The sequence below is a fragment of the Hylobates moloch genome, unplaced genomic scaffold (assembly GCF_009828535.3).
Source record: "Hylobates moloch isolate HMO894 unplaced genomic scaffold, HMol_V3 SCAFFOLD_15, whole genome shotgun sequence".
Taxonomy (NCBI): domain Eukaryota; kingdom Metazoa; phylum Chordata; class Mammalia; order Primates; family Hylobatidae; genus Hylobates; species Hylobates moloch.
The window spans coordinates 78,814,259-78,841,040 of record NW_026652290.1 but is presented as its reverse complement, the minus strand read 5'-3'; the positions used below and the strand labels follow the sequence as shown (position 1 = coordinate 78,841,040).

General features: G+C 48.5%; 1 protein-coding gene across 2 annotated transcripts in view; it reads left to right on the top strand.

Moving 5' to 3' along the window:
- Nucleotides 1–26,782, top strand: part of PRKCE (protein kinase C epsilon) — a 534,020-nt gene that overhangs the window by 495,922 nt on the left and 11,316 nt on the right. Inside the window, exons 13-15 of one of the 2 annotated variants that reach the window (XM_032176940.2) lie at nucleotides 2,563–2,751; nucleotides 10,422–10,568; nucleotides 16,087–16,116. In XM_032176940.2, the coding sequence (XP_032032831.1) occupies nucleotides 2,563–2,751; nucleotides 10,422–10,568; nucleotides 16,087–16,101 (351 nt within the window). In that variant the 3' untranslated portion in view covers nucleotides 16,102–16,116. The remainder of the gene's footprint in view (nucleotides 1–2,562; nucleotides 2,752–10,421; nucleotides 10,569–16,086; nucleotides 16,117–26,782) is intronic. The other variant, XM_032176939.2, reaches the window with a different exon arrangement.

The window sequence follows — 26,782 nt, the reverse complement described above, 5'->3', positions numbered from 1 at the left end:
ACCATCCAGTCTCAGCACACACAAGCCACCTTCTCCCCACCCCCTGAAGGCACAGAACCCAGCTACCTCCTTCCGAGAAGCTGGAGGGCGGCCACTGTAGCACCCAGTGTCCCCTGAGGCCAGAAGAGAAGGGAGCATGCCCAGTAGATACACACAGTGGCCATGCATGCTAGCCAGTCACAAGATGTTGACTGTCTCCTGGATAATAGAACAGGCTGGCCACAGCAGTGGGCTAAGTAGCATGTTACAGTTCCTACCCTCTGGTACCTTATAGTTGCACCGGGGAGACAGTTGGCCATGAAAAAATAACTAGCGACGCAGTGGTATGTGGAAAGTGAGAAAGTGCCTGCAACTCGTAGGAACAGGCAGGGGTCTTAAGTTGGGCGATGTGTCTTTTGAGGTTGAGGGAGGAGTTGGCATTGGCTTTGGAGCATAGCAGAACCACTGGCTCCTCAGGACAGTGGAGCCCATAGCTCTGACCTTACAGCTCAAGGAACACTAACCACTGGGCTTAGACCAAAGGTATTAGCTAAACAGATTACCAGCCCCAAGTAATGTAGAGTTGGCTGCATTTTCTCAAATTCCTTTTCATTCCAAGTTCAGAAGATTCTAAACTGTGAGTGTTTTAACTGTTTCTAAATGCTTCTTCTATCCAAATCTTTCTAGTTCATCCTAAGCAATTTGTAACCTCTAGAAGGGTATTTTCAGTAGACCACAGAAAGTTCAGATACTTGAATTCAGCCTCCTCTTCCCTGACCACCATGAAATCTGAGAACTAAATTGGAGCCTTGTCCCCAGCCTGAGATGTTATCTGCCCAAGGTGTCCCATGGGCTGGAATGACTGGGCATGAACTTTGCCTTTTTTTTCAGGGTCCTCAAAGTGTTCCCCCTTTCAGGACATGCACTCCAACCTTGTTTCTCCTTCACTTTTTAAAATTCTTTATAGAATTATGGACCTGGATAGGTCATCTCATCCACCCTCCTGTTTCTGGGCAGAGCCATGCCTAATCTCACTCTAATAAGAGAAAATAATTGTGGAATGGGAATGTCACCTCATGATCTCTTCCTTGTAGAGGGGATAGCTCAGCATTTATTTTTCCTCTGAGCCAAACACATCATTGACCTGCTACATATTTTATTTATATATGTTATATTTTAAAGGCATACTGTAAAATACAAAGCTCTATATAGCTGAAAGGTGATATTAAATTCTAGTCTTTTCTATTGGATCTCATCTCCATATACATATATATATATATATGAATATATATATATATCATTGACTTGCTACATATTTATATGTGTGTGTATCATGTATTTATGACATATGTGTATGTAGAGCAGATCAAATAGAGTAGCCAATCAGAAAATATCCTTTTTTTTTTTTTTTTGAGATAGGGTCTCACTCTGTTACCCAGGTTGAAGTGCAGTAGCATGATTATGACTCACTACAGCCTCAACCTACTGGGCTCAAGTGATTTTTCCACCTCAGCCTTCTGAGAAGGTGAGACTACAGACATGTACCACCATGCCCGGCTAATTTTTTTTTAAGAGACAGGGTCTTACCATGTTGCCCAGGCCGGTCTTGAACTCCTGGACTCAAGTGATCCTCCCACCTCAGCCTCCCAAAGTGCTAGGATTACAGGTGTGAGCCACTGCGCCCAGCCAGAAAAGATGTCTTGTATTCAGTAGCATCATGTCATACATGCATTTAATCTAAGTGAATTTGACTCTACACATTTGGCTAGAGGAAAAAGAGAGACAGCATAGATAAGACAAGTGACCATTGTCAAAGACAAAATGCACCAGACAATCAAGGAGATGGTTCGATTCTGGCTATTGCAACAGAGGATTCATTAGCGAAGGTGGCCCCAAAGGAAGGGGGCCTAGGGTTTCGTAGAGGCAGGCAAAGCGGGAGATTCCTCAGTGGATCTTATGGGAATCATGATGAACAATAGAGATGGGTTTTTTCTTAGAATATGCAAGAGTATAGTGGTCCTTTATAGGTAGACCATTACAGGGTGGGGGAGACTTATTCATTGCAGTTTCCTCTCCAGGAGCACAGGGCTCAGGTAAATTGAGCGTTGCACCATTTAAAGAAGACCTCTGCTCACCTTTCCACTCAGGCAGTGAGCTGTGCCCTGGACTGTGTGAGATGGGAGACCTGACCTCGCTGCACTCTGAGTCACTTACAGCTCGCTTGTTCTCTCCGTCTGCATCATGCTCCCCTGACCCTGATTTTAGTGTCAAAATATGCAGTGTTTTTAAACGTGGCCCTCATGCCAGTCAGGAACTTTATCTGGTGCTCAAAGAAATAGGAATTTGTTCCCACTGGAATACAGACTGTCGATGTTGACTTGGGAAAGATGATAGCCGGCCCCCAGCATAGTGCCTCCAAACTCAACTGTCACTGAATTTGCTGATTTAGAACTTCTAGGACTAGGACTCAATTGTAGGGAGGAGTAAGTTGGAATTGAAGTCCTTCCCACGGGCGTTCATAGCACGGGTGTTACTGGGGTGGGAGCCTTTGATGGTGCCTGACATTGCCGGTTTCCTGAACAGATCCTGCAAGAGTTGGAGTACGGCCCCTCTGTGGACTGGTGGGCCCTGGGGGTGCTGATGTACGAGATGATGGCTGGACAGCCTCCCTTTGAGGCCGACAATGAGGACGACCTATTTGAGTCCATTCTCCATGACGACGTGCTGTACCCAGTCTGGCTCAGCAAGGAGGCTGTCAGCATCTTGAAAGCTGTGAGTCACTGCCCCTCACCCATGGCTGTGCTCTCCTGGGCTCCTCCCCCTACACACACACACACACACACACACACACACACACACACACACACACTCACTCCCTTCCCCCTTTCTCTGTCCAGCTTTCTCCCTCCCACCTCTGCTCATCATCATGGAATGGGAAGGATTAAGGGCAGTTGCCACTGAGAGTTCAGGCACAGTGCAGAGGGCTGCTGCCAAGAGAATGGGGCCTGAGATGACTTGCTCTTCTGGTGGGAAAAGGAGCGCATGTCTGTGCTTCCTGAGATGAGGCACTGTGTACATCTGTGTCCTCCAACGTTTCAGAGGGAACAGAAGCAACTCAACTGTGCTGACATCACCTCTGCCACTTCCATACCTTCGTTACCTGTGGCAGGTCTTCATCAGGGACCTGTGATGGAGAACAGAGAGGAGGGGAGGGAGGGTGGGCACTGCCCACCTGTGTCCATGACAGCATCGCTGTGGCTCAAGAGCCAATCAGAAAAGATCTGGTCCACTGGAAATTCATGCAGTCCTGCTGGATTTAGATACATAATACAGAGACTGGCCCTGCCCTAGGAATCATCTCTCACATGGGAAAACCCCTTGTGCATTCTCAGCACAGCCATCTCTACGATGTAACAATGCTTGTACTGTGTCAAGCAAGTGATGTTACCTGTCCCCTTTTGAAATCTGTGAAAGCTGAGGTACAGGGAAGTTAACAAGCAGTCTGCCCAGGGTCACCCCTCCGAGCTAAGACAGGACAAGGGTGACAGACCAGGGACCATGACTTCCAGACTTGGCTTCTTCCACCCATCCAAATGCCCCAAAATTCAGTCGTTTGCACATCATAGTCACAAAATTTGCCATCTTCAACTGTCTGCACTATTACTTGCTTTTCTTGTTCTTTTAATCAACTTCCAATATTTACCTGATTATATGTGTTTTACAAAGAAATTTTTTTTTTTTTGAGACGGAGTCTCACTGCGATGGTCAGGCTGGAGTACAATGGTGCTATCTTGGCTCACTGCAACCTCCTCCTCCCGGGTTCAAGTGATTCTCCTGCCTCAGCCTCCTGAGTAGCTGGGATTACAGGCACCCACCATCATGCCCGGCTAATTTTTGTATTTTTAGTAGTGACAAGGTTTCACCATGTTGGCCAGGCTGGTCTTGAACTCCTGACCTCAGGTGATCCACCCACCTCAGCCTCTCAAAGTGCTGGGATTACAGACATGAGCCACTGCACCCAGCCTGTATTTTACAAAGAAATTTTATACCATTGTCATAAGTAGAAAATCAATATCACTTGCCATAATGAATTAATGTAATTTTTTTTCAAGATGGAGTGTTGCTTTGTTACCCAGGCTGGAGTGCAGTGGTGTGATCTCGGCTCACTGCAACCTCCGCCTCTCGGGTTCAAGAGATTCTCCTGCCTCAGCCTCCTGAGTAGCTGGGATTACAGGCACCCACCACCATGCCCAGCTAATTTTTGTATTTTTAGTACAGATGGGGTTTCGCCATGTTGGCCAGGCTGGTTCCGAACTACTGACCTCATGATCCACCCACCTCGGCTTCCCAAAGTGCTGGGATTACAGGTGTGAGCCACCACGCCCTGCCTAATGTAAATTATTGTAAACAAATTTTTGAAAGATCTAAAACCATTTTGTAGGTATCTGAGGGTGCATGTACCATGTTTTAGAAAATTCCACATCAGAACATGTTACCCTTTTCTGTAGTTTTTTTTTTCCTCCTTCCTATCCTCTTTCCCTCACCTCATTCCTTCTCTCCCCTCTGCCCTTACTCTCCTCCCTCTCTCTTTCATTCACTCATTCAATGAACTACTATCTATTGAGCACTTCCAACATGCCAGGCATGGTGCTAGATGCTGAATAAGTATTAGTGAGCCCTGGTCTCTGCCTTGTGAAGTTTCCAGTCCTGTGGGATTATTTATTATTTTTAATAAATTAAAAATATATCAATAGGTAGCCACAATTGGGATAAGAGAAGTGAAGGAGGCAAATAGAGTCTGTTCATTCATGCATTTATTTATTAAACAAATATTTACTGAGCACTTCTTCTTCTTCTTCTTCTTCTTCTTCTTCTTCTTTCTTCTTCTTTCTTCTTCTTCTTCTTCTCCTCCTCCTCCTCCTCCTCCTTCCTCCTTCCTCCTTTCCCCTTCCTCCTTCCTCCTCCTTCCTCCTTCCTCCTCCTCCCCCTTCCTCCTTTCCCCTTCCTCCTTCCTCCTCCTCCTCCTTCCTCCTTCCTCCTTTCCCCTTCCTCCTTCCTCCTTCTTCCTCCTTCCTCCTCCTCCTCCTTCCTCCTCCTTCCTCCGACCTGGCTGGTACACCTAGAAGATAGCTCTGGCTGCTGGGGAGAACCTGGTTTGGAGGGTGCCTCTCTTGCCAGCCTCCAAAGTCCTCCGCCCTTGCCCCAAGCCAGTGAGGAGGCCTCGGGGGTACTAGTCTTATTTAGGGGGACTAGTTTATCCAACTTTCCAAATTCAATGTGTGTTCTGGGCTGGGCCTCTGACTCCGAGCGTGGTTCTTGCTACTCGTGGAAATGACTTCTGTTGCACTTCTCTGCCTTGATGTCCTCATCACCTCCCCATTTCTCCTTGGCCCCTTGTGGCTCTTTGAAGCTTTCAGGACCCCTGCCTTGGAGCCTTCCAGCCACATTCAATGGCTCAGCCAAGCCCCTCCGTGTTAAAGTCCTCCTTGTCCTTGCCCTCTGGGACTGGGTTTCCTCTGGCATTGGGCGGCTGTTTCTCCATCTCCTTTGCTACCCCTTTCTCCTGCTGCCCTCTGAGTGCCAACGTTTTCATAGGTTGACTCAGTAGCATTTTCTCAGTGAGGCTTTTTTTTTTTTTTTTTTACAAAAAACTAAACCTTGTCCCCTTCCCTATCCACCTTTATCCTGCTCAGTTGATCCCTGATAGCAGTTTCCACTTTCTAACCCACTGTATATATTATGTATTATGTTTATTGTCTATTTCTTTCCACAAGACTGAGCTTCGTGAGGGCAGGAACATTTTCCAGCTTATTTCTCAGACGCATCCCAAGGGCTGAGAACAGTGCCAAGCACATTGTAGGAGCTACGTAACTGTTTGGTGAAAAACAGAAACAGCTCTTAGCTCTCTGTTCTTTCCATTTTATCACATATTGCAAAGTTAAATGCCTGCAAGAGCCCAGCAGGAGCCGTGGAAGGTGAACAGGACTGGGTGGGGCAGGGTAAATGGAGACCTCTCATGATCCCCCAGCAGCAACGAGGACTTCACCTCACCAGATCTGGCTTTCCAAGAGAAGCACGAAATCCAGATTTTTATGTAAAATCTCGAAGCATTAAATGATTATAACTAGTGCAATTAAATGATTATAACTAGTTCAACTGAGAGCCAAGGAAGACTTTGACCTGGATGCCTCTTGGGTGAGTCTTTGATGGACCCCCTCAAGGAGCTCTTCTCAGCTCCTTGCTGGTATCACTGGCCAGCCCCTGTTCCGCTCCTTCATGAATGGATTCTGGTCACCGCCTCTCTTGTTCCTCAGGCCTGGGCCCTGGATCCTCTGGGTACCCTGTGCTCTCCCCTGCACAGCACTCTCCCACTTCCCTCCCTGCACTCAGGAAGGGGTATCCCCAGCCAGACCCATCTTCCAGCCTCCAGGACTGTGTTTCCAGTTCCCTACTCACTTTCTTCCCTCAGCTGGCCAGGGGTCCTTCACATTCAGTATACTCCCAAACAGCCCTGGATGGTCCTCCTCAAATCTGCTCACTCTCAAATTCCTTGGCTCAGTAAATGGCACCCTGTCTTCCTTTCTAAACAGACCAGAAATGGGGTGCAATCTCTCTCTCCCCATCACAGCTAGTCATCAAGTCCATTCCCCCTGCTAACCTTTTCCATTTGAGTTGCCTTTCTCCATCCTCCTCCCCACTACCCTCATTGCAGCCACCACCGCCTCTCCCTTGGTGAACTGCAGGACCTCCTAATGGGCGGCCCCTCTTGCCTCCTTCTCATCTCTGTACGTCCATCAGCGTGATCTCTTAAGAACGCAAATCTAGCCATTTCATGCCTCATCCCCTACTTAAAACTCATCACATTGTGATTAGATAAAGACCTTTATCTTCCACACAGCCTCCAGGGTCCTGCATCAGGCCCCGCCTCCCCCTCAGCCGTTCCCCGTCATCTGCTGGGCTCTGGCCATATTAGACTATGTCCAGGGCCTGTAGAAGGCACGTGTCTTTAGTCTTCCTTCTCCCTGACCACTCTCCCCTGTGCCCTTTTTGCCTAGGTACATTCCTCCTTCAGGTCTCAGCCTAGGTGTTGCTTCTCAGGGAATGCTTTGCCAAGTTCCTTGCCCATCACACTGTCAGAGCCTGCTGTGCTTCTCTCGGGGAGTTCATTACAGTCTCAGCTAAGTGATTCTCTGGCAATTACGTGTTTCTTCTTAGCCTCCTTTACTCTCCTACATGCCGCATGAGGGCAGGGACCATGTCTCATCACTCACCACAGCACTTGGTACAGAATGGAGACTCATGTGTGTGCAAAGGAAGGAGAGAAGGGATTTTCATCGATGAGCACAGGGCTAGGCCAGGCATTCAGCGAGACCCTCAGTATCCAAAAATGGCTCCCAGCCCCTGCTAGGCCAGGCATTCAGCGAGACCCTCAGTATCCAAAAATGGCTCCCAGCCTCTTCCATTCTGACTTTCCTACAGGAAAGCACTTTAGGAAGGGCATGTCACCCAGTGGGAAGGAGCCTTGCTTAGGGGGACTTGATTGTCCAACTTTTCAAATTCTGTTTTGTTCAGTTTATATACTTAGGCCTTAAATATTTCATTATTTGCCTGCTTGTTTAATCACATGCTATTTTTTAAAAAAACACAAAGCATAAAATAGGATACAGTGAAAGGTCTCTGTCTCAACCTTGCTTCCATCTGCCCACTTCCCACGTACTCTCTACTTATGTTTTGAGGATTTTATATATCCTTCTGGAATTTCTTTAGGTATATACAAGCAAACACAAATATAACTTCTTATTTCTTTTTCTGTGTTATACAATGGTAGGCATGCTGTACACATATCTCATTTTCCTGTCAATGGTGTATCTTGCTTTTTCCACTCAATGAGATCTTGCAACAGGCATGTCTTCACTGCTTCCGCTTCTACTTACACTTTGGAGCTGCAACTCTGAATTACTGCAGAGGACTCTCTTGGGTAATTAACTTGGGGTGGACATGGGAGCTTTTGCCTCCTGATTCCCGGAGCCCCATCTCTTCCCAAGTCAGCTGAGTAACTAAAGGAAAACCTCAGCTGCACCCGAGGCCACCAGAACACCATGCCCAGCAGAGCTGGCCACCATCCCAGGCCCCAGCACCAGCCCATCACACCTCCCTGTGAGTCCCCTGCCAGCATACTAGCTGAGCCCTTTTATTTTGGAGGCCTTAGAGCAGTGGCCTTTAACTAGAGGCAATTTTGTCCTGTTCCCTTAGACATTCAGTAATGTCTGGAGATATTTTTGGTGCTGCTGGCATGTAGTAGGTAGAGGCCATGGAGGCTGCTAAACTGCCTGCAATGCACAGGACAGCACCCCCCCCACCCACCCTGCAAAGAAGTATCCAGTCAAAAATGTTAATAGCATGAAGGCTGAGAAACCTTGACCTACAGAGATCCAGAAGTTAGAAGTCGTGCCTAACCGGTTAACCAGTTTGTGAGGGTGAGACGTTCATGAGAAGAGCATCTTCCCACTGAGAAGAGCCTCTGGCTCAGGGGCAGCTTCCTAAGATGCCCAAACCTCTACGTTTATCCCTGACCCTGATACTTCCCCTCCCAGAAAAGGGAGGATGGGAGGAGCTGAGGAAGTGAGGAGTCTACTACACCCTTGGCCTCAAAACACTTCATTTCCTCACACTGTCACTTGACTGCAGGGCCAGACCAGGATTTCCATGACTCTAGCCACTGAGCTGCGTCTCCGAGGGCTACTGCCTATGTGAAGGTGATGCAGAACTTTAGAGAAGGCCATTTGTATCATAGAAGTATGCAGTGCACAACCTGTGCAACAGTATGTGGCTGTGCCACAGTCTCCCTCCCTCAGCACTATGCCCTGAGGCCCAGCCTTTAGCCCCTCACTCCATCATCACAATTTACTGAGTATACAATGGGAACCAGGCACTGGGCCAGGTTTGGGGCAGATAAGACAAATTCCTAAATCATAGAGCTCACCAAGGGGAGGAGATGTTTAGACAAATTATAATTTAAATAAACCGGAAGCATGGGATCTAAGGTATCAGCAGAGGAGGGAATCTGGGGAGGCTTCACAGAGGAGGTAGCATTTTGAGTAGTTCCTAGAGGAGGCCTAGAGACTGGAGAAGGACATTCAACCAGAGGGAAGAAAGAATGCAAAAGGACAGCAAGGTAGACAGGGTTCAGGCTCAGGAGCTCCTGGGTGCCAAACTGAGGAGTATGGACTTCATGGTGGGGGCCATCCAAGGTGTTAAAGTGGGGGTCACCTTGCTGACTTGTAGATGAGAAAGATGAGGCGCACTGGTACCATTCCTGACTCACATCTACTCTCCACCCCTTTCACTCTTTATCTGGGGCTGTCCCCTCCAGTCGCATTGAACTCGAGGCCAGGTGCTTTGGTTCCAAGGGCATCAGGCAAGAAATAGTTAGAGGCTGTCTCCCTTGCTGATGAAGCCTGAAATTCTACCAAAGATGTATTCCTTTGGATTATAGTTTACTCTCTCAAGTTCCTCTGTTTAGATAGATATTCAGCCTTCACACTATGAAATGTGACATTTTGTCTCTAACACACATACACATACAACACATACATGCCGTTATTTCAGGTAGCTATCAGAAATATTTCCACCTACTGGCACTTTTTTTCCCCAAGGTTTTATTGGTATACGTGTGCTCAATTAATGTTTACCCTCAGGACTGACTCATTTAATAGGAATAACAAGTTCACCTGGGTGTGTAGGGATCACCAGACACCACCCAGAAAATATAAAACACATCAGTGTGATTTTCCCCTACAAGCATTGAAAAGGAATAAGCCTTTCTTTTTCTTGTTTTGTATCTTTTGACCTTCATGGGCATTTTGTGTCAAGATTGCAAATTCAAACATAAAAACAGTGGAGAGGGGCTGGGTCCAGGAATAGGAAAGGAGCAGGAGGGGGTATTAATGCATTTGATCAGTTACCTGGTCCTTATTCCTTATCTCAAAAAGGACTGTTGACCTCTCCGTGTAAATGAGTGTATCAGACCTCAGTCTCCCTGATGAGAAGACCTGAGAATCTGAGGGGGATCAGAGAGTCAGTAAGAGCCAGAGTTCATAATCCCAGCTTGGTCCCTTGCTAGCTGGGTGACTTTGGACAAATTAGCTGACCTCTGTGTGCTTCTAGTGCCTCGTTTATAATATAGAGACAATGATAGTACCTCGTAGGGCATTAGGATGAAACGAGTTGATATATGTACTATGTCTAGAACGGTGACTGGGACGTAGTCAATTCTATATAAGAGTTAAAGAAAACCCAACAGATATGGCCCTTGAAAGTGCCAAGAACAGACTTGGGAGGCAATGCTGAAAATGCTGCCTTGGCCGATCTCCATCTGTCCCTCACAGCCTGTGCTGGCCAGGCCTTTGTCACTAATTCTGACTCTGTCCTCATCCCTGCAGTTCATGACGAAGAATCCCCACAAGCGCCTGGGCTGTGTGGCATCACAGAATGGTGAGGACGCCATCAAGCAGCACCCATTCTTCAAAGAGATTGACTGGGTGCTCCTGGAGCAGAAGAAGATCAAGCCACCCTTCAAACCACGCATTGTAAGTTGGTCCCCGTGCGTGTTCAGCACACTGGGTCGGGCCCAGGTACTTGCGGGACAGGCTGCGTGCACCCAGGAAGTGGTCAGGGGACGCATGTTACAGCAAAAACGACAAAGACCAGAGGTGGCTGAGGCTCTCCTTAAGACAGTGTCTTTAGGCCCCCAAGTGTTTACTGTTGAAAATATGTAACCTACTACAGCAGCACCCAAGATGATGATTTACAGGCCACAGAACACCTTTTGTCTTAATAGAGATTCAATGTGTTTATTTTGATTGACAATGACAAATGATGCTAGTTTTCCATGTATGGTAGAGACATAAAGTTTCTTTATGCAGAACTGGGTTTGTTTTCTAAATGGGTCAGTTTAAAGGAAAATATTAACTAAATAATAGCCGTGGTCATTCCATGGAACTAGCACAGAGCATGAAGCTGGAATTCACTGACTGGTAGCGGGAAGGATGGTCCTGGGGGTAGCTTCTGGGAGGCCCACTGCGTAAAAGCGCATTTCTGTGAGATACCCTCTCCCTTCTCTGCCGCACTTTCCCTTCCTCCTTCCAGATTCTCAGGCCTGCTGTGATGCCGGTTGGAGGGGGCATGTAACACAGGGCAGTTGAAGCTCAGAGCTTTCAATCTGGGCTTGACTCACAGAATAAAGACCATGTCCTGGCAGTGGCCTTCTGCTGGAATGGGGCGAGGGTCATGTTGCAGTCCTTAAAGTTACAGTGTGTGTATCTTAATTCTGTTGTGTTGTAGCCCATTGAAGCAGTCAGTCATTCAGACTGAAAATTGAGGTAGCCAGCTGGCAGGCTTGCTGGGAGGTGAAGGGGGTGTGCCATGTAAGAGTTTATTAGGCAGGAGCCCCAGTGCTGTGGGGCTGTGGAACTGGGGTCCCAGGCAGGGAAGACTTGCCATCAGGCAGTCAGCCCTCAGTCACCCAGCATACTGTCAGATGAGCCCCCGCTCCCCTTCTCCAAGTGCAGAAAAGACCTTCCTGTGCCTTGTGAACCATCAGAGAGGAATTCCATTCTATTCAAGGAGATTTTCTGGGGAGCCGTTATTGACAATGTTGTGATTCTTAGAAATCTTCCACGGTGGGAGTGGGAGTGGGGGTGGGGGATAGTGTCAGTGGACGGGTGTGGTCCAGGCCTCAGCCAGACTCGAGCACGTGGGGTTGAATATCCCTGGATGCTTGGTCCCGTCACCACTGCTCATTTGCTTCCTCCTTTGGTTTTCATGTTTTCACTGGATAGCACAAGCTTGGGACAGCCCAGATTTAGGTTTACCTTCTTTCTTTGTAAATATCACTTCCTCTTCAGCCCATCTCCACCACAGCTCCAGGCCCACCATTCCAAGCCAGGAGGGCTTAGAGTCTAAGCTCCCTGGGCCTACTGTCCCCTGCTGCCACAGGGCTCCCTGCACATGCCAACCTGCCCGATCACTGGGGGCTGAGGGCCTCTGCAAGTCACCTTTAAGGACAGGATTAACTGTGCCACTGGCAAAATAGGGGAAGTAGGACCCAGAGGCCTAAAAAAGGAGGAGGAGAAACTAAAGGCTCGGATGGTAGGGTGAATTTTAACTTCTATTTAATCTAAGTTAATCAACCCAAAGAAAAATGAGAAGTAGTGCTAAGTGAAGAATCCAGGCCCAACTAATAGAAACACAGGATGAGACTGAAGCTGAGGGGATTATCAGTGCAGGGCTACAAGATGACTTAAACTTGAGTCTCCAGGTCTCAGCAAAACCACATTAAACCAGGCTTACAGAGCACCAGGCCCCTGCTGTACCGGCAGAGATGGAGGAACATCCCCTTCCTGCTTGGGGAAGAGTGGGGAGGACCAGTGAAGCCCCAGGGGGAACCGTCAGCAAGGGGTGTGAGAAGAGAGAGGGTCTGGGGTGTGGCAGAGGAAGCCAGCGGGTTTTTGTTGAGAGGCCACGGGGTGGGAAGGAAGTAGGGAAGAACCTTAATCATAAAAGGCACAAAGGAAGTTTTAGAGTGTGGATTCATGAAGAATCGTCTCTCCCTGAGGTATAGTAGATTCCAGAACACTGCCAAAGCCCTTCCCGTCACAGGAATTCCTCACTGGGGCTCCCAACTTTTAGTTTGAGACTTTAGCCAATGAAAGTGCAGGCCTTCTGAGAGGCATCCCTCTTTGAGCAGCACATGGCAGGAAGGGTATGAAGAACAGGAGTGAGGTGAACAGGTATGGGTCTGAGGGATGGGGAAAAACCTAGACAGAGAGGAGAGAGGAAGAGAGGGAAGGACAAACCAGGAGGGAGGCAGGCACATGACTTACTCCACTAACACGCAGGCGTTGCCTTGCCTCAGACAGGCAGGGAGCCCCTTAAAGCTCTCCCTGGCCAGAAGTGAAGGTGCTCCTGTGGGCAGGGGTATGAGGGGGCCTGGGAGCCAGCAGGAGGAACTATATCCCTGGGTCAGGGGTCAGGCAGGAGTCCACCTCTGCCTGGATGTCTAGAGTACAAGGGACCTGTGCTTTCCGTCCTTGGGCCTCTTGAGAGCTCCCCCTTGGGACTAAAGAGCCAGAAAGATCCTGTTTGTTTTCTTTTGCCTGGAGGGTCAAGGAAGCTTTCAGGGTCCTTATCACCCCCTGAGAGGATGGCAAAGAGAAAGGATGGGGCTGTCCAGGGGCTCCCACTAATTTCAAAACTGTCTCGGTCAGACTTCCTAAAGACTGACTTCATCATTGCCTTGAAATGATCTCCTGTGCATGTTCCCACTCTCCCTGCCTCCCCAAACCTTCAGAGTTAACCTCAAGGCTCAATGCTGTGGAGGGGGGCGGGGTCAGAGGAGAGGGTATTGATTAGGTAGGTTTGAATTCAGTTAGGAGGAGAGAATTAGAACACCTGGAAAAAGGAAGGCTAAAATGGAAAGCTGACCTTGTGTAAGAGGTGTTTCTGACCACACTTGGAGCTGAGTAATGTTGATCCTTAGAGAGTTCTCAGCTGCTGGTCTTTAAAGACTTTTTCAAGTTATTTAAATATCTGACATTTACAACCTTGGCACTAGAGATTTCTCTTAGGAGAAATACCAAAATTGGGGAAAAAAATAAAAGAGAGTAGTCCGCATCTAGTTAGCAGGTTGGAAAAGTGACCCAAATCTGTCCCTAAGTCAAAAGCTGTTTTCTGAAAAATGTCAATGACCCCAGCCTAAGTCATCCGTGGGCTTGTGTAGAAAGAGCAGAAATAAATTTTAAATAGGATTAAAGCCCATGGCAGTGATGCACATACTGCATTTCTCATCTCAGAAAGCCTCAAAAGACTAACGGGAAAACCCACTTGAGGTTTTCATACGCCATCGCACCCCTGTAACCAACTCAGGGTTGACCCCAGGGATGTGGGTGCCTGCCTAGCTCAGGTGCCAGCAGTGAGGACAACTCCGTGCTGCATGAGCAGAGTCAGCGTTACCATAGGCAAAACAGATGGCCACCCACAGAGGCCACTGGAGAGCCACGGGGAAGCTGAGGTGCACCCCACAGAGGCCACTGAGAGACACGGGGAAGCTGAGGCACATCCCCACAGAGGCCACTGAGAGACACGGGGAAGCTGAGGGGCACCCCACAGAGGTTGTGGTGAAGTGGCTTCTATTCTGGGGGCAGATTGCCATCACAAGACAGGATTTCCTTGGACTTAAGGTATCAAATAACTTGAGGACATGTGAGATGCCTTCCTAGCAGAGCTGGGAAAGAAAGAGCTTTGACAGAGGGAAGAGGAAAACTGGTTTAGATCCTGACATTGGGAAAAAGCCTCCAAGTCACCAGATCACAAGCAGCCAGAGACAGTGTGCAGTTGTTGGTCCTGGGTCTTTGACAGACTCCAGGTCAAAGGCAAGACACTGTGAGAAGGGAAAGGATCAAGTCTGTGAGCAAACACCATCAGCCTTGCAATTTGATGGTGGCCTCAAGGAGATATTGGGCGTGTGTTTAAACAAGCAAGCAAAGCAGCTGTACAAGTGCCCTAATCTGGTAAAACTGAATACCTCCAGGGTGACTCAGTCAAGTGCCTGAAGCCCCTGAGGGAGCTCCAGGTTTCCTGTCTTGGGTTATCTCCACTTGCTTCCAAGCCATGCCCTTTTGGCATCATACTAGAATGCCACCAGTCTCCAGAAACCTGAATTACCCCACTCCTCAGATGGCCATACTGAATCTGGGTGACCTGGGGGGTGCCCTGCCTGTCTGATACAAGGAGGACCTGGTTTTGCCAGCTGGTTGGTGCTGGAGGTGAGGCTGGGAGAGGTCATGTCACTTACAAGAGCCAGGATGCGGTGGCAGATTTTTCCAGAGCTCCTGACCCTCTCCACTCTCACTACAAGGACAGAGCCCCTTCGTGGAAGAACCTGCCAGGCACGACAAGGCTGTACTCTGCCCAGGCTGGCTTGCTAGAGGCTGGGGGCCCCTGGGTCACCACCACAGAGGCTGAGGATGCAACGGCACAACAGCTTTCAGGCCTGACTTCCATTCCTGCACAGGAAGCCTCGCCCCTCTGAAGCTATCACCAAGGAGATTGTCCAGATTCATAGCTGGAATTTGGCCTCTGGTCAGGTTCCATCACATACCTCAGTTGGCTTCTATTCCCCCCAGGCTTTTGCCTTCTTGAGATGTCTGCTAAGCTGAGATTTCTGCTCCCTTGGCTCCTAAGCCTCCCTTGTCTAACCCCTGCCCTGACTCACCAGCTGTCACTAGTCCAGCTGGGTTTCCTGACTACAGGCCAACATCCCTTTGCACTAACCCCCACCCAGTGCAGTTTTCAGTGGCCTCTGCTTCAGCGTGGAGACTTTCCTGTCTTTCGTTCTCTCAGCTCTCTTACGTACTCTCCCTCACTTTCCCTTTTGTATTCCTCTTGTTCACCCTCTGTCCGCCCACATAATGAACTGAGTTTGTGCAAGCGATGTGCCATCAACACCAAACCAAAGACTTTGCACCATCATGTACTCAAATCAATTTTCCGGAGGTGGCTTGCTTCAGAGCAAGGACACACAGTAGGGGGCTGTTTGGTGGCAAATACTCCAGCTCTGAGGGGTTGGGGAGACAAGAAAGCCAGCAAGGCTGGAGCCAAAGCCTTTGATGCTGACAATATCTTCAACCCTAGAATTCACTGGTCTATGCCATTGGGGATTTCATCCCAAGATGATGGCATTGTCTAATTGCCAATAACAGTAGCACATTTCGCTTTTGTGTTACTGGTGGGCTTGCCTTGTTTGGGGACTGGAGGGGTAGAGCGATGTGTTTGGTGTGGTTGAAGGGCATCATCTGACCTTGCAGATCTTGGGGATGTTCTGCTCACTCCTGGCTTCTCCGCTGTGTACCCATTCCTTCCCCTCAAAAGCGTTCAGCTCTGAGGCTCTGGCTCCCAGGGCTTCAGCACTGGAGTGGGGGGAAGCCAGCATAGGAGGGAGAGATTTGCCTCCCCAGAAACCTAGTTGTCCTCAGTGAAAGCCAGAGGCAATGAGGGAAATGCTGGCCAAGTAAACTTCTCTTTGTGTACATGTTCTCTCTTTTCAAGTTTGCTTCAGTGTGAATGTCCCTCTTTAAGGTAAGGCCTCCAGAGTGGGGAGTCTCTCCAGGTAGGTGAGCCCTCAGGCCCGGTGACATAGAGGCCCCTCTCAACCTCATGATCCGTTTCCATCCAGCCATCCGCGCTGCATGGCGGGACCCCCGAGGGAGGCCTCTCCTGCATGCTCCTGCATGACTGGGCTGTGCTGACAGAAAACCTGGGAAGTGGGCTCGAGACCCGCACACTTCACCAACTTAGCGACCTGAGGAGGAGCCCTGTTGAACTGGCAGCCCCTTCCCCTAAAGCCAGCCCACCTGCCTAGGGACCACCTGATAACATGGGTTGTGATGATGGAGGCCAGTCATGACACCATCCTCATCCTCTGTCCTGGCAGAGCTGGGGCAGGAGCAAGGCTGGGTTCTGCAGCCCCTCATGAGGACATCCCCCTGGACCGTGTCCACCACATCCAAGCGGCTTACCATCCAAGAGGCTACAAGAGCCCTTACCATCCAAGAGGCTACAAGATCCCTCCAAGAGCCAGGGCTCTGATCCAGGGCCGGAGGGCATGGGAAAAGTCCAGAAACCTGTTTTTGGTGGTTGACCCAGCGAGTGGCATGGTACAGTGGACAGGATACTAGCTTTGGCTTCTGAGAGACTTGGGTTGGAATAAAATTGCTCTCACAGGAAAGCCATGTGACACTCAGAATTCACCTCACCCCTGGACCTCTGGCTTCCTTGAGCCTCCTTATCTGTAAAATTGGGATACTATGAGAATTCTTCCTTCATGGAATTATTAACAGGAATAGCTGGGTACTGTGGTTCATACCTGTAATTCCAGCACTTTGGGAGGCCAAGGCAGGCAGATCACTTGCACTCAGGAGTCCGAGACAAGCCTGGGCAGCACGGCAAAACCCTGTCTCTACAAAAAACGCAAAAAGTAGCCAGGCGTGGTGGCATGCACTTGTAGTCCCAGCTACTTGGGAGGCTGGGGTGGGAGGATCGCTTGAGCCCAGGAGATTGAGGCTGTAGTGAGCCATGTTCATGCCACTGCACTCCAGCCTGGGTGACAAAGTGAGATCCTGTCTCAAAAAGAATTGTAAACAGGAATAGAATAAGTCTAAGCTACTTTGCACACTGTAGATTCTCAATGAATTTTAATTCCCCTCTCTCCAGTCACCACCCCTACCCTGGCCTTTTCTTCTCATCCCCAAACTCCAAGAATCAAGAGTTAAGAATTGCAGGAGGCTGGTGTGATGTTTGGAGTCTGGGCTTTGGAATCAGATGCAACCAGGTTCTAATTTGGGCTGCGGGATATTGAGAAAGTCACCACTTCTCTCTGAGCCTCGATCTGCTGATCATAGCATGGGGGTTATAAATATCTACCACCTGGGGTTGCTGTGAAGCGTCAACAAACCTAATTACCTGAAATGAGTAGCACAGTGCCTGATACAGGTGAACACTTGGATGGTGTTGATGCTGATAGTGAGGAGGACAACAGGAGCCTGAGGCCAAGGGAGGCTGGACTGGACAACACTCCTGTCCCAAAGGGGCTGAGGGGCCGGGAGTTCAGATGAGGGGATGGCACCATCCAGCAAGGCACCAGCCATTACAGGGCAGAAAGCATCTGAAGGCAGGGAAGGAGCACAGTTCAGAATGCTGAGGCGCCTGCGGGGGTGTCATTCCAGCACCGCCACTGGTATGAGCTGGGGAGTGCCAAGGGGAGGGAGGTACTGCGAGGGTGACTCACCCCAGGTGCCAGCATTCCCAGCCCTTTTTGCCTCTTAGGATGGCACCCCAAGTTCTGCCACATTTTCAGCAACCACCCCCACCCCGCCCCCCGGTCCCCTGCTTTTACTCTGTGACCATGCTTACCACCTTGACGTTCCCTGCCTTCATTCTCAGTAGTGTTTTTGCTGGGTACAGCTGTGTGGCTCTCAGCACCCCAGCCTTGAAGCGGTAGCAGTCACCAGTGAGACCCTGTTCCAGCACAGCAGGCTCCCACATATTTCTAAGCCAAACAGCCTCAGTGGAGCATCTTTGACTCTGGACAAGTGATTTCGCCATTTTAGAATTCTGATTGCAGGAATTTTGCCATTTGAGAATTCTGATTGCAGGAACGTTCCTGTGGCCTGGGGTTGGGAGGGCCGACGAACACATCATTTTCATCCCCTACCCCCAACTCCAGGGAAGAGTTTGAGGCCTGGGCTGGCCTGGGCTTGGCTGGGCACTTTTATAAGCTCCTAAGCTTTTCTTTCTGTCTTAATGGCTGTTTACTTTGGTATATGCCTTCCTGGGTTCATCAGACTAGTGTTTCTTGAACTTAATCTCCTCCCAGACCCACCTGCACTTGAAGTAACACACACACAACTCACCTGGGAGCATGGGAGGACTTCCTAGGCCATGCCTGATCAAAGCAGAGGACAGCAGAAGGAATCAGGGAATGTTTCCTAGAGGAGCTGGAACTTGACAGAAAGCTGGGAGGGGTCAGGAAGAAAGAACTATCTGCGAAAAGGCGTAAAAGGAGAAAGGGAAAGGCGAGATTCAGATCAGTTATATTCAACAAGGGTTTGTTGAACATGTCCTTCGCGCCCTCTGTGAAGCCCTGCCTGAAGCGCTAGAGGGAGAAGCTTGACAAAGGCAAGGAAAGAATCTTCTGCCATCACCCTAACATCGCCACCGTGAAAAGCTTCGATGGCAGAAGACTTGGTAACGCAAAATACTTAAGGGATAATAGGCAGTAGGGTAAAATCCGGCACCTGACTCCTAACAGGATGCTCATTTGGGAGAGGAATTTGGAGCTTTGCCTTTCAAGGTTTGAGGGCAGAGAGAAGAGGGCCTCCCCAAACAGGCTGGGAGCCAGGGTTTCTGTGGGTCCTGAGAGCCTGTGTCAGCCCCCTTCTCATCTTGGGTCTTGCAGAAGATCCTGTCCAAGCGGGGCTGCACTGCTGGATAAGCAATGCCCTCCTGCCCATCTCTGCGGAGAGGACTAAAGGGTGGTCTGGCTGTCAGGAGGGACAGGGGTCAGAGCCTGGTTCATGTGTATTGAAGTGAAGGCAGACAGAGCCTCAACCCTCCCTCACAGGGGGGCTCGGCCCTCCAGCCAGCATTTGTTCCCTGAAGGGTACAGGCACCAAGGGGCACTTTGCAAGCTGACGGGGGAGGAGGGGGTGGTGTTCTGCCCACATCGAGTGGAGGACCTTTGATCTCCAGAGGCATATATGTCATGGAGAAGAGACACTCTGGGAAATCAGTTTTGCACTAGGGGTATCAGTGCCCTCTTTACTTCCCATTGTTTGTGCTGGGGAGGGGGATGGTAACAGAATTAGGTTCGGCCTAAACTTAACATTCCATTGTTATTCTGGAATTCTGGGATTTGACTAATACACAGTAGGTTTGTGAAGGTTCGTTAAGTTTCCAGATCAACCTCGGTCTCCTCGCTGTGAGAAGGCCCGGCCACATAGCAGCAGCCCTTCACCCTCCATGTTCCTCCGGCTACTCCTTTCTGGACCTACTCCACCTCAACAGCAGCTTTCTTGGAGCACAGAGCTTGGATGTCAATGGAGTATTTCAGGTGTGAGAGCCCAGCTAGGTGTGAAAGAAGGTGGCGAATGGCTAGGCCAGGGAAATATGAAATATATTTGCCTTAAGTAAGGAGATGGAAAGATAAGCCCTCCAGAGTAGGGCTTATCAACTGAGATGACTTAGAAAATAAACCAGACCCTGACCTAGGACTTTAGCCGCACTCCTTACCTCCCCCAGCTCAGCAGCTGACATCTCAGCTAGCGTTGGCAGTAACAGGATTTGCAGTCTTCCTGGGAGGCGTGGCAGACTCAGACTATAGGGACCTGGGGCGTGGGTGTTCAATCAAATAATTGAGAAGACAGTCACCCCAAAATGTGGCACTTCAGATTGAAGCACCCACCTTGTATCACAGGCAGTGAGCTAAGGGGAAGTGCTGGACAGAACTGGGTGCTGGTCCCCACTGTTACTATCTGCGAGATGCTGAGAAATTCACTGAATCTCTCTGCTCCTTTCCTGTAAAATGAGGGACTTAAGTAATCCCTAAGATTTCTTCCAGCCCCAGCCATGTGAGAGCAGGGATTTGCAGGGTTTTTTAATCAATTTTATTGCAATAAAATTTACATAGAATAAATGCACCCATTTCAAGTCCACATTCTGATGCATTTGAAAAATGTATACACCCATGTGACCACCAGCACAATAAGTATATAGAACACCTCCATCCTCCCAAGAAGTTTCCTGCCCAGGCAACCCTGGTCTGCTTTCTGTCACTGGAGATTAGATTCGTCTTTTCTAGAGTTTCTTATAAATGGAGCCACATAGCACGTACTTTTTTTGTGTCTGCCTTCTTTCACTCCGCATCATGTTTTTGAGATTTGGGACTTATAATTTTAACTTTAGTATGGAAATTGCCAAATATATATAAAAGTAGAGCAAATCATTGAATGAGTCCCCATGTGTTCATCAGCCAGCGTCAACAATGAGTAATGCACAGTAATTAGCAATTAGCAATCAACGGAGAGTTACATCTGTTTTGCTCACAGGTGCATCCCCAGCAGTTAGAACAATTCCTGGCACATAGTAGGTATTCAATCTACATTTGTGGAATGAACAAATGAATTCCCCAATCTACAGTGTTTTTTTCAGCCCTATCTCAAAATTCTCTTCTCACCTTTTATGGCTCAAGATCAGTTCCAGTGTATGCCCAGGAATTTGGGGTCATAAGATCCTGCATTAGGAAACCTGAAATTATTGTTGAATGGTGAGAGAAGGTGGGTGACCTCATCTTGAGTTGAGAGGCACGTATTAGAATGTTTACAGTTCCCATTTCACAGGCAGTACAATAATAACTCCCGGGCCAAGAGAACTGATCTCTGTCTAGAACATTTTCCTAAATAAGTGGGGGAGAGATTGGTAAGTGGAGGAACTGGGCCTTTGCAGGGCCAGACTGGAAAGTTTCTTCTTTGGATACCAAAAATATCCCCGGAATGGTAAACCCAACAGCTGTCAGCAATAACACGGCTTTGAAAAGTAGATGATAAATGAAAACGGGCCCCCAGTTAGAAGCAGAATGAGTCCAAGTTGCCACTGCTTTCTTACCCACTTCCAGCTGGAGACACAGGCTCCTGCTGCATCGCCAGGCTCGGGTCCTGCCACTGCACATCCCGCTGCGGGGGGCCAGCTCACTGCAGGGCCTGGCTCAGCAAGCTCAGGCCCCAGGCAAGCCAGGGCAGGCAGGGTACTCTCTCCTCCTAAGGCTCTTTATTCCTGGATAGCCACACAGCATTTTCTGCATCGTGTTCTGTCCCAGGCGTCTCCTGGGGTGCCCCTAATGTCTACGAAATAACCCCAAAAGACTTGGTGGGGATGGTGGCCTCTTGCACTGTGAGGGGTACACGGCAGAATGCAGTTGTTTGTTTGATGTTAACACAGCAACACCGCTATTGACAGAAACCATTGAACTGGCAGCTTGTGCTGGGCACAGTGCTGCGTGTCTTTGTGCAGACGGCTGCATTGATGCCTCCTGGCAGTTCATCATGGAAGGCAGGATAGTGCATGCCAGGGGCACAGCCTCGGGGTCAGAACAAGCTGATTCCAAGTCCTGACCCCACCTCTTGCCCAGCCTGCACATTAGACAAGATGTCTAATGCCTCTGAGACCATTTCCCCATCTTTACAACGGAGATGTGATCACAGCACTCTCCTCCCTGTGGAGTGGGTGTGAGGTTACAAGAGCCTGGTGTTGAAGGCATCAAAGCACTGGCAGAATCTCCATCTGCAGCTTTGTTATGTTTTCCTCCTAAAGAAGCTAAGGCTGTCCCAGGCACTGAGCTGGTGCTAAAAACACAAGGCAGATGCCCAGTGGAGCTCCAGTCCAGTGGAAAAGACATCTCGGACTGAGTCATCCTTTAGCTCCAGTTATGAGGAGTACCAGGAAACAGAACCCCGGCACAAGGGTCAAGGTATATATAGGAGGGGACTAGCCTGGTTTGGGGATCATTCCCCCAGGAAGAGGCATTTCCTTTCCTGTACAGCAGCAGACACGTCCCTTGAGTGGCCTCAGGAATGGTTTCAGAGCTCCCATGCAGCATCCTCTCAGCTGGACTCTTGGAGGGCCGGTGGGCTCAACGGTGGAGAGAACGGCTGTGGCTCTCTGCCGTCCTCCAGAGACTCTGCAGGGTTCATTCCATTAGCCGGGAGCCTGCAAAGCCAGGCTGAGCTGGGCCCTGCTAGTGTCAGAAGCCCCAGGCCCTCTTTCCCCCAAGGCACTGCCAGCCTCTTGCGGGAGCCAAGACTCCTAGGGCACTTAGCGACATATCCAGGCCATTTCTAAATACCAGACTGGATGTCATCTGGGGCCAGTGTGCACTGGATGGACGATGTGGACTCGTCCATAATCAGGTGGCCCCATGTGGCTGGAATGTATGCTTTATATTTTTGTTACCAAATTTCAGAATCAACGTGTCACAGCCAAAGGAGTGCATAGGTGTGGGCCTGGGCAGGCCTGGGCGGGCCCGGGAGGGTTTGAGGAGTAGGAATAAGCGCCATCCCTCAGAGCTGCCCAGAAATGCCTCCTTCACTAACAAGAATGGAGACATAATGTGTTTGGAGCTAATGCTTTGAGACTATTGACTTCACCTGCACTTAGAAGACACCTCTGGAAAGAGGCTTAGATACACAGTCCACATCCAGGGGAGTGTTCTCAGCCGTTTTTACATGAGACAGGCTTCCCCGCAGAGCACCATATAGTCACCAAGTCCAGAGGGGATGCCCCGTGCTGGGGACCCCTGTGGTCTGAAAGACTTAAGCAAAAGGGGGCACTTCAGGTCCTGAAAATACTTCTCAGGGCTTTCTCCTTTATGTGGATTCCTCAGAGACAGTTATTGTACCACTTAGAAAGCTAGGCTTTTTATAAGGGAAATGTTTAAATCAGTGGTTCTTAACTTAGCAGTGGTAACACTACCCCCTTGGAGAATCTGATACAGTAAACTCTGTCTCCAGGAAAACCCCAAGGTGTCATAAACACAGTACACTATTCTATATTCTACCAGGCTCATGGAAACCCTGAAGCCATCCTTTGAGGCAGGAGTCTGCAAACTGCAGCCCAGGGCCAAATCCAGCCCACCACCTGCTTTTGTGCAGCCCTAGAATAAGAATGCTTTCAACATTTTTTTAATGGTTGAAGAATACTATTTCATGACACATGAACACTGTATGAAATTCAAACATCAGTGCCCATAAAGTTTTATCGGAACACAGCCACGGTCATTCATTTACACAGGTTCATGCTGCTTTTGGGCTACAGTGGCAGAGTAGAGTGGTTATGACAGAGACCATATGGCTCACAACATCTAAAATATTTACTACCTGGCCTTTCACAGAAAAAAATGGCAACCCTTGCTCCAGGGGTGGGAACCCCATTTAAGAAGCTTACTTTATATTCCTTACTTTTCTTTAAAATGATTGAGCCATGGAATTTAGACATAGAAGCAGCATTGAAAGTCTCCTTGAAAAGCTTCTCACTTTACCAATGGCAGACAAGGAACATATGCCCCACTTTCGCAGGAGCAAGAGCCACGAAGGGGCTCTGTCCTGGGCCCTCCGTTTCTTCTGTAGGTTTCTGAATTGGCACTGCCTTCCAAAGGAACCTTCGGGTGGTTGCCCTGAAGTTTTGTTTCAAAGCATCATAACACATGTTAGAAGTTTGGTGGCAACTTCTTTATAACAGGGACACCTGCTTGCCTCTGTGATGGCAATCCCTGAAAGCTGTGTCTATAGACCCCAGCTAATTCCCAGACAAAGAGTAGTTGGCTGAACTCCTTTGATCTCTATTTGCTGGGTGCAGGGGAGGAGGTTTGCTATTAGCTAATACCTGAAGTAGAGTTTTCTTTTTTCCTAAAGTAACTTCTCAAATGGAATTTGTAAAAAAAATTTTTTTTATAGTTTAGCAAACAATAATGAGACTGGAGAGGGGAAATAGTTGAATGCCGTCAAACAGCAGACCCGATAGAATTCAGCTGCGGTTGATTGTTCAGAATGCCTGGCGGTCTGAGAGAATTTGGTCCATTTAGAAAATAGATATGTGTGTCTACTGACTGCCTCCAAAGCAATGAAGCAACCTTCCCTCAGAAGTGTTTTAGCAAGGAAACCAACGAGATTGTGGGGGAGGGGCCTGTGAGGCCCGGCCTGAGGCTTGGGCAGCTTGTCCCTACGACTACAGGGGCCACCTAGCTGCCAGGACCCTTTCCGTTGGGCTGGGGAATGGTGGGCCAAGTGTCCTCCCATTTTAACTGCCATTTGTGCCATTGTGCTTAAAAAGCAAGTGGGTCTTCATTTTCTTCTCCGTTAAAAGGTGGAAGCAGCAATCTTTTCAATAATGTAAAGGTCGCAAACTGAAGGATTGTGAGACCCATTCAGCCAGGAGATAACTTTTTTAAATCGAATTATAGGCAACATTTAAAAAGAGATGGAAGTGAAAATGTAGATTGGGGCATTTTGTGGCAACTCCAAAGACCTGGGACCCCTGGGTCTGTGTCCCCGACAGGTGGCATCAGCTGGTGAGGCATGCAGCCCTCAGCTTGCTGGGCTCCTCAGTTCCCGGTGTGCCCAGGCTCCACATGCCACTGAGGTTTATGCACACACACAACAAACACAGACACCCAAAGACACACACATGCCCCACTCATTAGAGAGAAAAGGAGATATGATGCTTTTTAATTTTTTTTGAGATAAGATCTGGCACTGTCACCCAGGCTGGAGTGCAGTGATATGATCTTGGCTGTCTTGCAACCTCTACCGCCTGGACTCAAGCCAACCTCACACCTCCGCCTCCTGAGTAGCTGGGACTACAGGCACATGCCACCGTGTCTGGCTAATTTTTGTATTTTTTTTGTAAAAACAGGGTCTCACTATGTGGCCCAGGCTGGTCTCAAACTCCTGGGCTCGAGCTATCCACCTACCTTCTCCATCAGAAGTGCTGGGATTACAGGCATGAACCACTACACCCAGCCGAGATATGGTGTTACAGCCTGCAATTTTAGCCAGCAGAGCTAAAATTGCTTCCTTCCTTCCTTGTTTTTCTAAAATCCTTCCTTGTTTTTCCTTTCTTATTCCAGAAAGTTTAAAGATGGCCCACCAGTATATATAAAGTTTACTATGAATGTAATGTCAGTGAAAAGAAAGAAAGAGAAAACAGCACAGGAAGGCAAAAAAGAATCAGAAATGTTCTTTTGGGTGGATCACATATTTGGCTATTTGCCTCCAGTGAAAACTAATTGGTTCTAGATTTCATGTGCATGGGAGCTAAATGCACACAGGTGGCCTAGGTGAAACAATGATTATTCCGTGAACTGAGACCAAACAGAAAGTTCTCTCCTGGATCATCCCAAAGACAATTCTGTTTCTTCTAACCATACAGTTGTGATCTTAGATATGTTGAGGAAGGAACAATGCCAATAATTTACTCGATGTCACCTACTGTTCTCGCCACTTGATTGTATTCTTTCATTTAATCCTTATAACAAATATATGGGGAGGACTACTAATGGCCCCATTTTATGGATGAGAAAATGGCGGCACAGAGATTACATAATTGGCCCAAGGCCACAAAGTTAGTAACTGGAGAAGCAGGCATGGAATTCAGGCAGTCCGGCTACAGAGCATGAAGGCTACGCCACTAAGCTACCTCTCACAGATCGGCATTTAAAGAAACCAGTCTGATTCCATGAGAGTTCTCAGATATCCCGATTTTATAAATACCAATATAAAATAGACCAAGAAGTCATGAAGCTGAGAAGGAATGCCAGTATATAGCATGAACTTGCTATGTGTTGGAGGAGGCCAAATCTAGAATGGTCTTAGGCTTCTAAACAGGCCTTTGGACAACAACGAAAACAGGCCTTTTGAAATTGTTAAAAGAAGAAAGAAAGAGACCCACGGCATTTATATGGAGCGACTCCACCAGGCTGCCCACCAGAATCACTTATGGAGCTTTAAAAACTCAACGTCTGGAGATTCCAATTCGTCAGGTCTAGGATGATGCTCAGGTGTCTAAATAGCTGTGTTTGGTTTTTATGCACAGCCAGGATTGAGAACCACTGTGTTAAAAAATGTCAAAAAGCAGACCTGTTATTTTGCCTCCAACTTTTCCCCAAAGAGAAATAGCTCCAAAGTACAAAGGGTGAAAACCACTAAGAGGAAATTGAAACCCAAGAGAAGCAAATTACATTTAATACAGCTCACCTGGGGAGCCCTAGCATTCCATGCCCAGACAGATCCCAAAGCAATTCAACAGAATCCCTAGAGTGGGACGAGCAGCTCAGCGGGTTGAAGCTCCCCCAGGTGACTCCAGTGTAGGCCCAGGTGAATTACATTCCAGGTTACGGAAGAATCTGCTCTGCCTACTGTTTGGTAAATTGGAAATGATGGGATAGAGTAATGATACCAAGTGACAGGAGAAAAGCAAACCGTCTCCCAGTATTCAGAAACTGGGAAAAGGTGGACTTAGGACACTTTGAAATTGATATTATTAAAGCAAGTTTCTAGAAATTCTTAATGAGAAGATAGTTTGTGGACATTTAGGGGGCAGTAGTAATCACTTGAAGCAATTCATTTCCAGCGGAGAAATGCTCAGCCATTTGTATCTTTATTCCAGCAAAGCAACTGAGCAAAATGAAAACAGTGAC